The sequence below is a fragment of the Phalacrocorax aristotelis genome, chromosome 11 (genome assembly GCF_949628215.1).
Source record: "Phalacrocorax aristotelis chromosome 11, bGulAri2.1, whole genome shotgun sequence".
Lineage (NCBI taxonomy): Eukaryota > Metazoa > Chordata > Aves > Suliformes > Phalacrocoracidae > Phalacrocorax > Phalacrocorax aristotelis.
In genome coordinates this window covers 21367425-21380086 of record NC_134286.1, presented here as the reverse complement: position 1 = coordinate 21380086, position 12662 = coordinate 21367425, and the positions used below count along the sequence as shown (strand labels likewise).

Sequence of the window (12662 nt, the reverse complement as noted above, 5' to 3'; positions counted from 1 at the left end):
TAAACAGATATCCATTACTTGAAAACACCGTAACAAGCATGACTGAAAGGCACTCAGCTGAGAACTGGAAAATCAGAAAATTAACGAAGTGGATTAACAGTTCGCATAGCTGAAATGGTCACTCATATCCAAACACAATTTCAGCGCCAATTTTAAATACAAGAAAAAATTGGTTCTATTTTGTCTTCCATGTTTCTTCTGAGTACTAAAAAAAAAGTTATTTATTTTATTTTACAGCAAAACAAATTAGCTTAAGTCTTTCTAGCCTTAACTGATATATTACTACTGCAGGCACATATGAAAAAAAATGTTTTTGATCTATGATTAAATTGCATAGTCTTTGAAGAAGACCTGAAAAGTGGCTGACAAGTAAGCTCACAGGCACCTCAGACTGCACAATTTTGACTGGATTACACATGTAGCTATTTGACGTAAGGACAGAGAAGTACTTTAGTATTTAAGAAGTGGGACATGCATCTGGAAAAGTAAGTTTCTGTGGCTCACAAGATTTAGAATGCCAGATTCTGTCACTACCTTCAAAGTACTGGTAGGTGGCATGCTATCTAGTTAAAAATGTGATGTCTTATGAGTGTTTGCTATTGGATTTCTTTATAAAATATTTTCCTGTTGATTACTAAAATAAAAATCAAATATTTACAAAAACCCTGGGATCCAGCATTTCTTGGTGAGAAACAATTGCTGATTAAGCTCTTGCGTAATGGTCTTTATCTGTCAATAATTTCATTATTGCAAGAAAAAAAAAACCCAAACCAAACCAAACCAGAAGAGCTGTGGGTGTTACTTCAGTTTTTGTACACTTACCTACACTGTTCATCCATTCCATCTGAATCACGGCTAATGTCATCGCTCATGTAATACTTGTAGCAAGTCTGTAAATAAAGAGATAGGACAAGGAATTTTGTATTAAATCTCAACTGAACTTCAGTAATTCATGATTTCAGCATGTATTAGAAGCAAGCCATTAAAAGCCGCAGCTGCAAGGTCTTAAGCATTCTAACCCTTTTACATTTCTGTTAATCTAAAAAGATCCTCCACAGATGCAACAGGTCCTAAACCATGACTTCTTATTTAGATGGCTTAAGGTTTATTTGAAAATGAAATAGGCTTTTGTCTGATGGCTGCATATTTACACGTTTTAGATCATCAACTGAATGTTTCTCTTCAAATCTCTATGTTTTTTCCACCTTTTTCCTTGGTAAATCAACACCACATCTTCCCTGACACAATTAGTCCTACATAAATTACAATTTCCAGCTGTACGCTTCTTATGTTAGCAATCAATCCCATAAGGCTTTACATAAAAAGGTCTTCAGTATTTATCCTGGTGTAACATCCAAGGCCTCAATTTCCAGGTGCAAGCTAAGCATTTTCATTGAAAAATTGGTAATAGTAAGAAAAAAAAAAAAAATACAACTCAGCTAGTAGTAGCAGTGGCTTCAGCTGCTGAATTCTTTAAAACAAATTTTGAAGGTATGTTTTTTTTCCCAGTTGCTAGTAAAGAAAGTTCTCCCAGACTTGAAGCTCTACTTTGAACAGGGATTAATACGAGCTACTAACTAAATTCTCTCTTTTTACCCAGTGGATCAGTGAATTCAGAATCCAGAAGAGGCTTCATCACCTGAATTTAAAATTATGATGCCCCTTTATCTGGAACAGAGCTATACACCTGTTCAACTGAACTAAACTAAGCAAACAAACAAAACCAAACAACAACAACAACAACAACCACCAGTAAAGACTGATGTTTAGACACTTGACAGAACATTTAGAGTCAAACAGCTTCTCAAGTCTGGGACTGTTTACCTAATCAGGAGAAAAACAAGGAGAGAAGTAGGCACAGCAAGTAATGCAAGACATAGAGTAATCAGATCAGGGACTTCCGTTCCTCTCTCTCACATTTACATATGCCCACATTCAATTAAGTAAAGATACAGAAAATTTATAGGAAACAACACGCGACATAATTATCTAGCAGAGCTCACAGTTAAGAGCTGCTGTTGAACTCAACACCCTACACAAGTTTCATAAATGAACCAGATAACTTGCATGCATCACAAGAACATGTACGGCTACATGGTAAGAATTTTCAAGTCTAGGAACAAGAGTTAGGACACCAATAAAGACTGAAAACAGCTGTCTTGTAAGCTTATTTTTCTAAAGTGTATCTTATAAAAGAAACAAGCCAGAATGAACAGAAGAAATGAGCCCGAACATTAGACTGTCAACTGAATACATAACATTAACTGGGAATTCGGGGAGAAGCAGAAGGATGGAAGAGAAAGGGAATGCTAAACGTGCACTGTAACACAGATCTGTGTATCTCTAGACATATCTTTATAAATACACAATCTCTATAACTAGAGAGATATGCAAGAGAGAAATCTCTATATGCTTTTGAAAATTATAAAGAGGTCTCCAAAACAGGAGGTAGGGGTGCTTCCTTCCTCCCCTGTTCCCCACCTCTTCCCATTCCAGGCAGCTTAGGGCTTAACTGAAGCCACCATGAAACCACATAGCTGAAGACCCAGATGCTGGTTTTGGATTATGGACTAGACCATCATTACAGAAGCTGCCATAAATTAAAACAGTCCAGGAGCTGTACACAAGTAAAACTGTGTACAGTAAAGCTACTTTTCCACTTCTTATTCTGACGTTGTTTTACATACAATGGTTTACCAGGAGATCATTTAACATAAAAAATTCATGAAAATTATAGCGTGGAAACTGTAAAAATAAAGTACAAAGAAACCACAACGAGTTTAACTGGGGTATAAGAAAATAGGAATATAAATTTGTAAGCTGTATTTGCCTTTCTGTTTTCTGCTTTTAGTTTCCTTAATTGTAACAGTTATTGACTGAAAAGTTTATTGGCTAATAAAGAATACTCCCACAAAACCCCCACCCAAATCAACTAATATGACATTTCAAACGAAAACAAACAGTACAAACTGTAGAACTGTTTACCACATACCTTACAAATAAGAACTTTCAGTGTAGGATGTCTATAGATTGAATCCTTTTGAAAATGGTTCACCTGTTGCCCACAAGCTGTACAGCTTACAATTCCATGTAGTCCTTCCTCTATAGAGAGGATTATAAACCACACATTAATTGTTTTCATTTTTATTTTTTCTAAAAAAATCTGTGTATACCTATTTCATTTTCTTACAATATTTTGGCCCGTTAGGTTTTTAATATGCCTTTATTACTTTACCACCCAGCAAGAGAGAAATCTTTCTATAACCACTCGCCATTTAAAGACAAAGAATTTTCCTCTAATTTCTATACTCCACTTGGGGCCAAGATACAATTTGTTTTCCTTTGAGAGATTTAATCTGGATTAACTGGTCACTTCATGAGAACACACCTAAATAAGAGTCATCACTAAAACTCTTTCAAAGCAGCCCTGATATTCTGTACAATCTTCCTTATTTAATCTGTGTTCATAAAATACCATTTTAATTCCTGTTTGTATTACAGTATTTCTTTCACATACAGTTTTAGTTTCTCAAAGAAAAATATGGGAAACCGTTACAGAAGATGCATGGAATCCTTATAATAGGTCCTGAAAAACCTTTGTTCACTTCTTGATGGTGGGGTTTTTGTTTGTTGGTTGTTTTTCGTTTTGTTTTTTAAACTACAATTTTGCCATAATACCTAGTTCTCACCACCTTGCTGATCGCTCCCACAGTTTGCGTACCACTCTGCTGCTGTACCTACATTTGGTCAAGAAAATCCCCCAATTCACTTTGAAAGGTGGTGATCTTGGCATTGGGAGGCTCGCTACGTGCCAGGCTGTTAAACCGATTAATTAATGAGACCGTTTTGTTTTCAACAGCAGTGATGCTTTTAAAGGAAAATAATTTGTGAAAGCTCATACAACCAATTCATACACTTTCAAATTTGGGATCAAGCAGACAGAGGTTTGATATGGGATCACGTAACTGTGACTTGTCCTTTGCTGTCTTGTTCAGTAAGTAGTATATGGAAATTAACTCAAGTGGTTAACTTCATGATTAGAGTTTCAGTACAGACTATATATAATTTTTTTAAAAATAATCACTACCACAGAATTAGAACCAAGCACCAACACCACAACGTTACGGAACCGAATGAACATTCTCAAGACACAATACAAGCTACTAGCTATTTGCTACTGAAGCACAATCTCAAACAGCTTACAGGCCAGTAAGAACAACTAATACACCCTTACAATTTAGCGAAAATAGCAGGTCTGAAATTTTGACTATAAGATTTGTTGTTTTCAATTTCAACACATGCACGATCGCATGTAAAGTGGAACTTGTGGATTTGCAAAGCACCTCTTCTGACCTCAAAAACAGCTCAAATGCCTGTTTCAAATGCTGCTGGTAAACCTCAAATAAACGCATACCTCATGTCATACTATTTGGGAAATACTACCCCATTCTATGATACCAAGCAGCAGAAGCCTACCCAGACTTTGTCAAACAATACAGTCCTTAAATGCGCATAAGAATCACAGAGGGTAACAGCCAACTGACCTAGAACAAGCTATTCACCATCAGCTCCCAAACCACTTTCCCGTTTTCCGCAACCTGAAGGGGAAGCACTACTGCCTCCTTCCTAAAATCTGCAAGTTGGCACCGGAAAACAGAGACGATAATTTATAAGGCAAATCTTTTGTAAACCATGTTACTACTATAGATTATGACGATGCAAAGAAATTAAAAAACAACCACTAATTCATTAATACTGAGAAAATACGTAAGAAACATTCATAACAAAGAGTTTATTAGCAAAAATACAACCATAACCATTCTGCAGACACAAAACTTGAAAATAAGGACTGACACAGTCTTGGATAAGAGCATCTGGATGCTAGAAAGGCAGGAGTTCTATTACTACTACTGTTTCTAATATAAACTGGACATATAACTCCTAATAAAAACGTGAAGATGCACTCTGCAAAGAAAAAGCCAGACTGGCATTTTTTTATTTGTTAATATTTACTTGCACTGTGCACAGAACTCAGGATCTCGAGTAGTTGCAACTACACGCTTACCTGCTTAAACCAATAACGCTTAACTTTCTATCTGCAGAGGCTAGGCACCTCATTCTAGCAGCAAGAGAAACGTAAGTGCCACTTCACATCACTAGACTTGCCGCATGCAGGTGTAGAATAAATGGACCTGCGCTACCTCTTCTGTGCATGTCACAAAATAAAACTGGTTTGATACATTCCTAATCCAGCTGCTCTTCAGGTAGACTGCAGTCACGCACCTCGCCTGGCTACCTTTCCTGGTCTGGAAATCAGGACAACACAGGAGCAGACAGTACCTGTTCCACTTCCCTGAAAGCTGACAGGAGCTTAACACATACACTGCATAGCTTTAAAACCAAGTCAAAGATTATCAGTAGTAACACAGATATAGCTGAGCTTGCCCTGGATAAAGGTACGGCTTAAACAAACTCTTGATGTCCCTTCCAAAACTACTGCCTCATGTCAGGCACCAGTAAATGAGTAACCAGTCCAGACAGACAAAGAAAGCCTACATATTCTCTAGGGATGGAAAAAAAGAAGCTGGAAGAGCAAGTCCTATGAATCGTCCTGGGGTTGCAGGCCCAGGCCACAAAGCTCAAGCAGAAGAGTCCTATCTTTTTAACACTATAGCCCTGAAGATTTATGTTGGACCTCTTGTAAAATTGTTATAAACACAAATGGAAAAAGCATTCCAATATGCTGAACACGGCATCCTGCATGAATGGAACGGAACTGACTTTCAAAGATCAATAATTTAGAGAAAACATCAATGCTCAAAATGTGATTAAAATCATGCATGAGCCCATATGTATGCACAGGCACATTTCCACACAGTCACATTTTACTCCTCTTCAACCAGAGATGGAGAAATAGCATTTATTAAATTCTAATAACACTTTAGAAGAGAGCAAGTATCTGAAACTATACAATGGGAAGAATGAATAGCGTGTACAAGAGCTGTTTGTCTGAATATTCTGGGTACTGCTGTAGGTGTGTGAACTAAGATATTGCTAGTAGTTTTAACAAAAATATCTGCCTTCTTATTGGCGACTTTATACATAATCCTCCCTCTCCTTTACTTTTGGGGAAAAAAAAAAAAAAGAGAGATATTAATTTCTCTCATCACCATTATCTACCCAACTTCTCCTCAGTTTTAGCAGCAGCTGTGGAAAACCAGCTGTCACAGCAGCTTTTCAAAGACAACTTTAGAAGGGCTCACAAAAAAAAAGGTCTTTGACTTGTTAGGGGTTTTAGGTACCTTGTTAGCTCACTGATTGATACTATGCCTGTACATGTCCCTGCGCAAATACAGTTGCTTTCTGGGTGAGTCCGTGAACGTTCCTGTATCAATGGTGTTCCAATATAATTCCTTAAAAAAGGAATACCTGTAACACCTGATTGCAACCAAGCAACTGTTCCGAATACAAAGCAAGAAGGGTCCATATGGAGTACCTAATGATGCATCCTATAGCTACTGAAAATAAGTTTAATGAGAACTAATCTTAGCTTTCACTGCTGCATTGCAGGGGCAGCAATGGAGGCTAATTTCAGCCAGCTAGAATCCTTAATGAACAAAAAGCCAGAAGAGTGGAGGTATTTTTAGGATAATTTATTAGAAATATGAACAATTTTTAGATGTACCAAATGTGGTCATAAGCAACAATTTAAACCCGTTTTAATAAATGTTTTAAATTGTATTTACCTCCACGCTTTTTGGGAGCTTCAGGTTTCATTTTAACGGCATTTCTGCTTCTAAATTCAGGCCCTTTAAAATCATCTTTGTCTTCATTCAGCACTGGCTCAGGCTGTACAACCACTGTACCTAGAATAATTTTATTTAGAAATTGGAAACCATTACACATCCGAATGAAGTGCAAAAGTCCTGTTTAAATAAAAGTCAACATAGTACCTTAAAAAAAAACAAAAAATTGCAATTCGTTGACTAAAACTCAACAAAGTTTTGAATGCACAGATGTTCACAGTAAAAAAAGACAACAACAAACCAAAAACAAACAAAAAAACCCCACCACACACTTCAAACTACATCTGTTTTGCAGCTGTACGACAAAAGCCAAAGCCTGAATGGGCTGTAAGGAGCAAATTCTGCTCTCTCTGCCCTGAAGGGGTATGTGCAGAACAGGACTGTCGGACCGCTGGGTGTACGTAGTACAGGAATTTGCAGTGCAACGCTACCAAATGAACTTTGGTTATGTCATGTAAAGATATTAAAAGCATTAGAGTAACTACTCTTTCCTCTCTCTTTTCCCCCTTCTATCCAGTTTCCATAATTTTCATTTATTTCAACTTGAAATAAATGAAAAAGCAACAGAATAAAACTATTTTGCCTTTAATAAAATTCAGAAATTCACTTTTTTATTTAAACAGAGAAGAGTATTTATCAAAAGTATGTAAATTAAAAACTATCTTTCCTACTTAAGAGCTTAGTTTTAATACTTTTGTTGTGAAGACACTGGAAATAATCTATAATTCTGAAAAAATTATTTTAAAGCCAGTGCTTTAGATGCTGCTAATCACACAGTAAAAAGTAGCAGTCCCTCCAGTTTTTCCTGTAACTTTCACAGGTAAGAAATGGAAGAGATTAATCAAACTCTCACTAGAGTTAAGAGTGGGATGTAGGCTTATAGTATTAACTGTTTTAAGAGGGTGTTTAAAAACAGATCCAGAAATGACACTTTCCCCCAAGATTTAGTTTTCCTTTTGTTGATCTAATTGTTAATAACCTCAAACACAGAAGAGTAAAACAAATAAGATTTGCAAGTGACAGAGAATAGAAATAAATTATTTCCCGTTTCATGTCAGTTCTATACAGATGTCAATAGACATTTGAAATTAAGCCACCAGCACATCCTGGTGTACCCAGAGATTAAAGTATGCTGGGTTCAAAACAAAAGGTGCTCGGCTTCCTCTTTTAAATGCGCGTACACGTACACCTGGGGTGCGCGTGTGCTGTGCACAAGCACGCACGTCCAAATATAAAAGCCAACATGACCTAAGACAGGCACTTCACTAACGCATGTGCATTCTAATTAATTATTTATGCTGCATCATAATCTTGGCTAATTTGCTGAATTCAGAAACAAAGACAGACATGAACTACCTTTAGGCAAGCTTTTCATATCAACGTCGTTTTCTGAGTTTTCATTTGAAATATCTTCATTTACGGTTTCATCTAAGACCTGTTCATCATCTGATCCAACATATTTTGTTACAACTGTGGGTTTCCTGCATAGACAGAAAAAAAAAAAAAACATACCGTGACAAATATTACATACTGTAATAGAGGTAAGCCTGGCACTTTGCAAGCAGAACTCCATACTAACTGGAGAAACCTATGCTCTTTAAATTCATTTAAGACATTATGAGGAGGGGTGCCCTGAGTTATTACAATAAGCAAGCTGCAGGCTAATTTTCTTGTCAGGAATATGAATTCTCCTATCCTACGTGAAATAAAAAAGATGTACTAATAAGGTATTTTTGTTTCACACGCTTGCTGGATTTTTTTTTGTAAAATCAAGGTTTGATGTGTTTTTAAGAAGGTATGCAGGAAAGTCACGCTTTGAGGAAAAAAGCCTGAATGAAACACAAGCAATTGTCTGCTCAGAAATTTTACACATCTTTTCAAGTTTAACAGGCAGCGCAAAGAGAACACACACATGCTAGCAAATGACAAAAAGCAGCTTGGCAGAAAAGACGCTTCCAAGGAAATAAAGTGCAGAAAGAAATGAAAAACCTGACTTGAATAAAAAAAACAGTTGCCAGAATTTCACACAAACATAATTTAGAACTGAATCCATTAAAATGAATTTATTTACTATGTCAGGGCAGGGAGAAAAAATGAATGAGAAATAAAAAAAGAATGTTGAGTATAATTTTCACTAGTCTGAAGGTAATACATGAACTACTGCAGGATAGTGTCTTTGTCAGTATCAGGCTTAGTACAATAAATGTATGAGTGAAAATACCTTTAGTGATAGACAGGAAGCAAAAAACCAAGACTATTAAATGATGTCAATGAAGAAGAGTTCAGCAGGGCACTGGATTCAGAAGATGAGGGAAAAATTAAAGCTGGGTATAAAACCACCCTTGCAAATATGGAATCAAGACAAACAGAAGAGGGAAAATGAAGAATATTATTTAATTCCAGCAGACGTGATAAAATAAACAAACTTGGACAAAAAGGAGAGTAAAAAGAGATATACAACACCGTTAAAGAGCAGTACGGCGGCACCTATTGAAATTGTGCATTTAGAAGACCTCACCTAGCTACACAGCATACTAGAATTAAAAAAAAATCATGAAGGTCATAACTTGAATATAAGTCTGCTGTTACTTAGGTCACAAATAAATTTGTCTCCTGTAGGTTCAAACTGGTTGATAAAACAGTTAACTCCATACTTCAATTTTTTTTTTAAATCAAAGAGCAAAAAAGGATGGAGCAGAGATACAGCAAATGGCAGTTTCTGCGCAGGACAACTTAATACCCCAACAGTAAGGTACATAAAGCCTTTTTTCCATATGATGCAATTTACATTTTTTTAAGAACCCTGCACGTAGAAACAGTAAGAGTGAAGGAACAATTGTACAGACACCTTTGTCCTGAAAATACAGAATAATCTTTTTGTCTTTGTTAATAAAAATCAAGCTTTAGGATCTTAACCTTTGACCCTGAAAGATCGTTTCCATTTTAAGTGCACTCTGCTAACTTAACGGATTTATAGTGGTGTATGCTAAAAGTATCTGGCATAATGCATGGACTTTTCTACAGTTTCACATGCCAAAAAGTAAGGTGTTTGTTTTTATTTTCCAAACCAACCTTTTTGAACGTGATGATCCTAAGGATTTGGTTCTTTCTGAAGAACTACTGCCCTAAAAACAAGAAAAAATTAAAAAGTCAGCACATTTGTGACCAAGTGACCTGTCAACAAAACCAGTGTCTCACATTAACTACAACACACCTCAGAAGTCACCAGCGCTCTTACAAGAAAAACAGCAGGAATAGCATTAACAAAAAACAACAGACAATTTCAATAGTCGTGTCCGTTCAGTTCAACTAAATCTATGAAGTTTCAGATCAGTAGTAGGACTCCAAGAAGCCATTATTCTTTTAAAAACAAATTTAAAATTAGGTGTCACCAAAGTCTAAGCAAAGTCACCAATGCTCACTAACCTCCTTAGGCATATATCTTAAAAGAAATTAAGAGAGGGCACTGTTACAAGTTGAGACATTCAGAGAGAAACAGTGCTCGTATCTCAAGCACTAAGTCTTCATGAAATTGCGGAAATCTTCTCTTTGCGGTTCTCAACTTGCCCTACCTGCCCAAAGTTCTCTCAGCTTTCCAGAGAAGGGACTGAGAATGGCTCCTGATCACTGGTCGGTCCTAATCACGAGCAGCGCTGGGGTCTCCTGCTCTGCGTACCTTTGCTGCATCGTTAACTTGCACGATTAGCGCACGGAAGAATGGCCTAACTCACACCTGCCCACCTGCCTCCACACTGCTGAGCATTTTTACTTTTTCACAGTTCACCCGGATTCCTCACAGCACCTTGTGCTTTCTCTACGTATTAACATACTGTCAACCGGAACATTTCCAACAGGACAGTAGATATTAATAAAACATCCTACTTGAAAAAGGCCTTTGATGTCTATAACACACTATGTAGGAGAAATTTGTTCATGTTTAATAAAGGTCCTGTATCTACATCTTTTTTTAGAAAAGGAAACACTTCCCTAAAGGGCAACTAAGTACCTACTGTTATCTGAGTAACAAGATGTAAGTACAAGGTAGAGACTAATTCTTTTAAACCAAAAATAAAAGCCTGTTTACACATAAGCCAAAGAACAGAATAAGGATAAGAGAACATTAAACGAATACCTTTAAAAATAAAAACTCACTTTGCAAATATACTCAACCTGCAATCAATCAACAACATTTTGCATTTCTTAATAAACGTACAATCGCATACCTCAGGTAAGTAAAACCTAACTCTCTAAACTGTGCTGGAGGCATCTGTCCCAGGAATTACTGTGCAGCAGAAAGACAATGAAGTTGCACAAGTAAATTAGTGTTTTATAATAATTTAGGAAGGGAGGGGGAGAGGAGGAGGGGAAAAACAGGATTGCTTGCATATGCCCAAATCAAACTAAGCATTCAAAATTTAAAATTTAATTTTAAATTTATTTTTAAATATTTTACAGCTACTGTTTCTATTCAGCAGATACGATGGCATTTACTGCATGGTTCTGACAATATTCTTTAAATATTTATTTAAAAGCAACACAGTGAACTCAGCATTTCATATACTAGCCATTCTGCACTAGTCATGCAACTGAAATTCAGAAGGATTTTTATTCCTACCTCCTCTCTGTTGTTCTCCATTGAAACTGGACTACTTTTAGGTTCTCTACTTTTACCTATGGAGAGAAATTAAATGAATCCACTGAAATGCAAGAAAAAATAAAAGTTCTTCACATTGTACGTCATAGCATTGTTTATGTTTCACCACCCTGAATAAAGATGACAGTGTGACTTTGAGAGACAAACTGCTGCACAACAAAACACAGTCCACTGTATGGCACAATTTTTACAGAAATCATTTAGAAATTACTTTCACTTAAGTCGCTGATAGGCTGGAAGACAGCCTGCCCACTGGTGAAGAAATACTGAAGAAATGAAAGTGCAACTGCATATGCAGCAATCATGTAGTTAGCGCATTTATTTTGATCTCTAAGAAGTTACCTTCAGTATTTTCTCTTACACATCCTGACACTAAAACCACAAATTTAAAACTGGGATCGTGGAACCACAGACAAAACTCGCATTTGATACAAGGTATGATAGAGAATTCCCATTTCTCAGCTTGGGAACTGTGGAATATAAAGCCCAAAGACATGCAACCCTTTAGCACCTATTCCATCCACCAGTCCAGGTAATGCAAGGGAAACCTTCAAATTCAGTGATCTGAATACTTGTATGTATTCAGTATCAGTGAATGTATCAGTGATCTGATACTTGTATGAAGTTGCGCAAAAGGCTGAGTAATAGCAGTATTTTAATAGATGCACTACTAAGGAACATGCAAGTAAAGTGGCAGTATAATTACAGGGTACATATCATGACCATTTGTGATTTTAACATAAGACTGCTAGCACTGCAACCTACTGTATCCTTATACTTCAGTTTTGGGAAAAAAAAAAAAACGGTTTTCTTTTACACTTTAAAAAAATGAAATCACTTCAATTAGAAAATCTGATGCTGGGTATTTGACCTAGGCTGAACTGTCTGGGTAAATTTTAGCCAAAATTATCCAGCCTTTTCTGCATGTGAAGCGAAGGTGGGGAAATAAAAAATGGAAACAAAGTTTTTGGCCCTTTTAAGTACCTGAAATTTCTTCTCTGAACCTGAAATTTGGAAGAAGGGTGAGATTTCTCCTTCTGCCCACCTTCTACTCTTGACCAATTTTGCCCAAGTGATAAATCCATGGAAAATACCAGTTTACACGCTCAGTAAAGATTTCTTTGCTTCCGGTAGCTACAATCTCTGTAGATTCTGCATTCAGACTGCTAACCAGACTGCACGTGCACTGCTCCCAAAAGCAA

General features: G+C 36.6%; 1 protein-coding gene across 11 annotated transcripts in view; it reads right to left on the bottom strand.

Annotated features, from left to right (window-relative positions):
* The window catches only part of ATRX (ATRX chromatin remodeler), an 88510-nt gene that overhangs the window by 61620 nt on the left and 14228 nt on the right, over window positions 1-12662 (bottom strand). For 5 of the 11 annotated variants that reach the window (XM_075106247.1, XM_075106248.1, XM_075106253.1 and 2 more), the window contains 6 exons: window positions 11422-11477; window positions 9879-9931; window positions 8163-8287; window positions 6747-6866; window positions 2993-3102; window positions 823-890 (listed from right to left, as the gene is read on the bottom strand). In XM_075106247.1, the coding sequence (XP_074962348.1) occupies window positions 823-890; window positions 2993-3102; window positions 6747-6866; window positions 8163-8287; window positions 9879-9931; window positions 11422-11477 (532 nt within the window). The remainder of the gene's footprint in view (window positions 1-822; window positions 891-2992; window positions 3103-6746; window positions 6867-8162; window positions 8288-9878; window positions 9932-11421; window positions 11478-12662) is intronic. The other 6 variants (XM_075106256.1, XM_075106258.1, XM_075106257.1 and 3 more) reach the window with 2 other exon arrangements.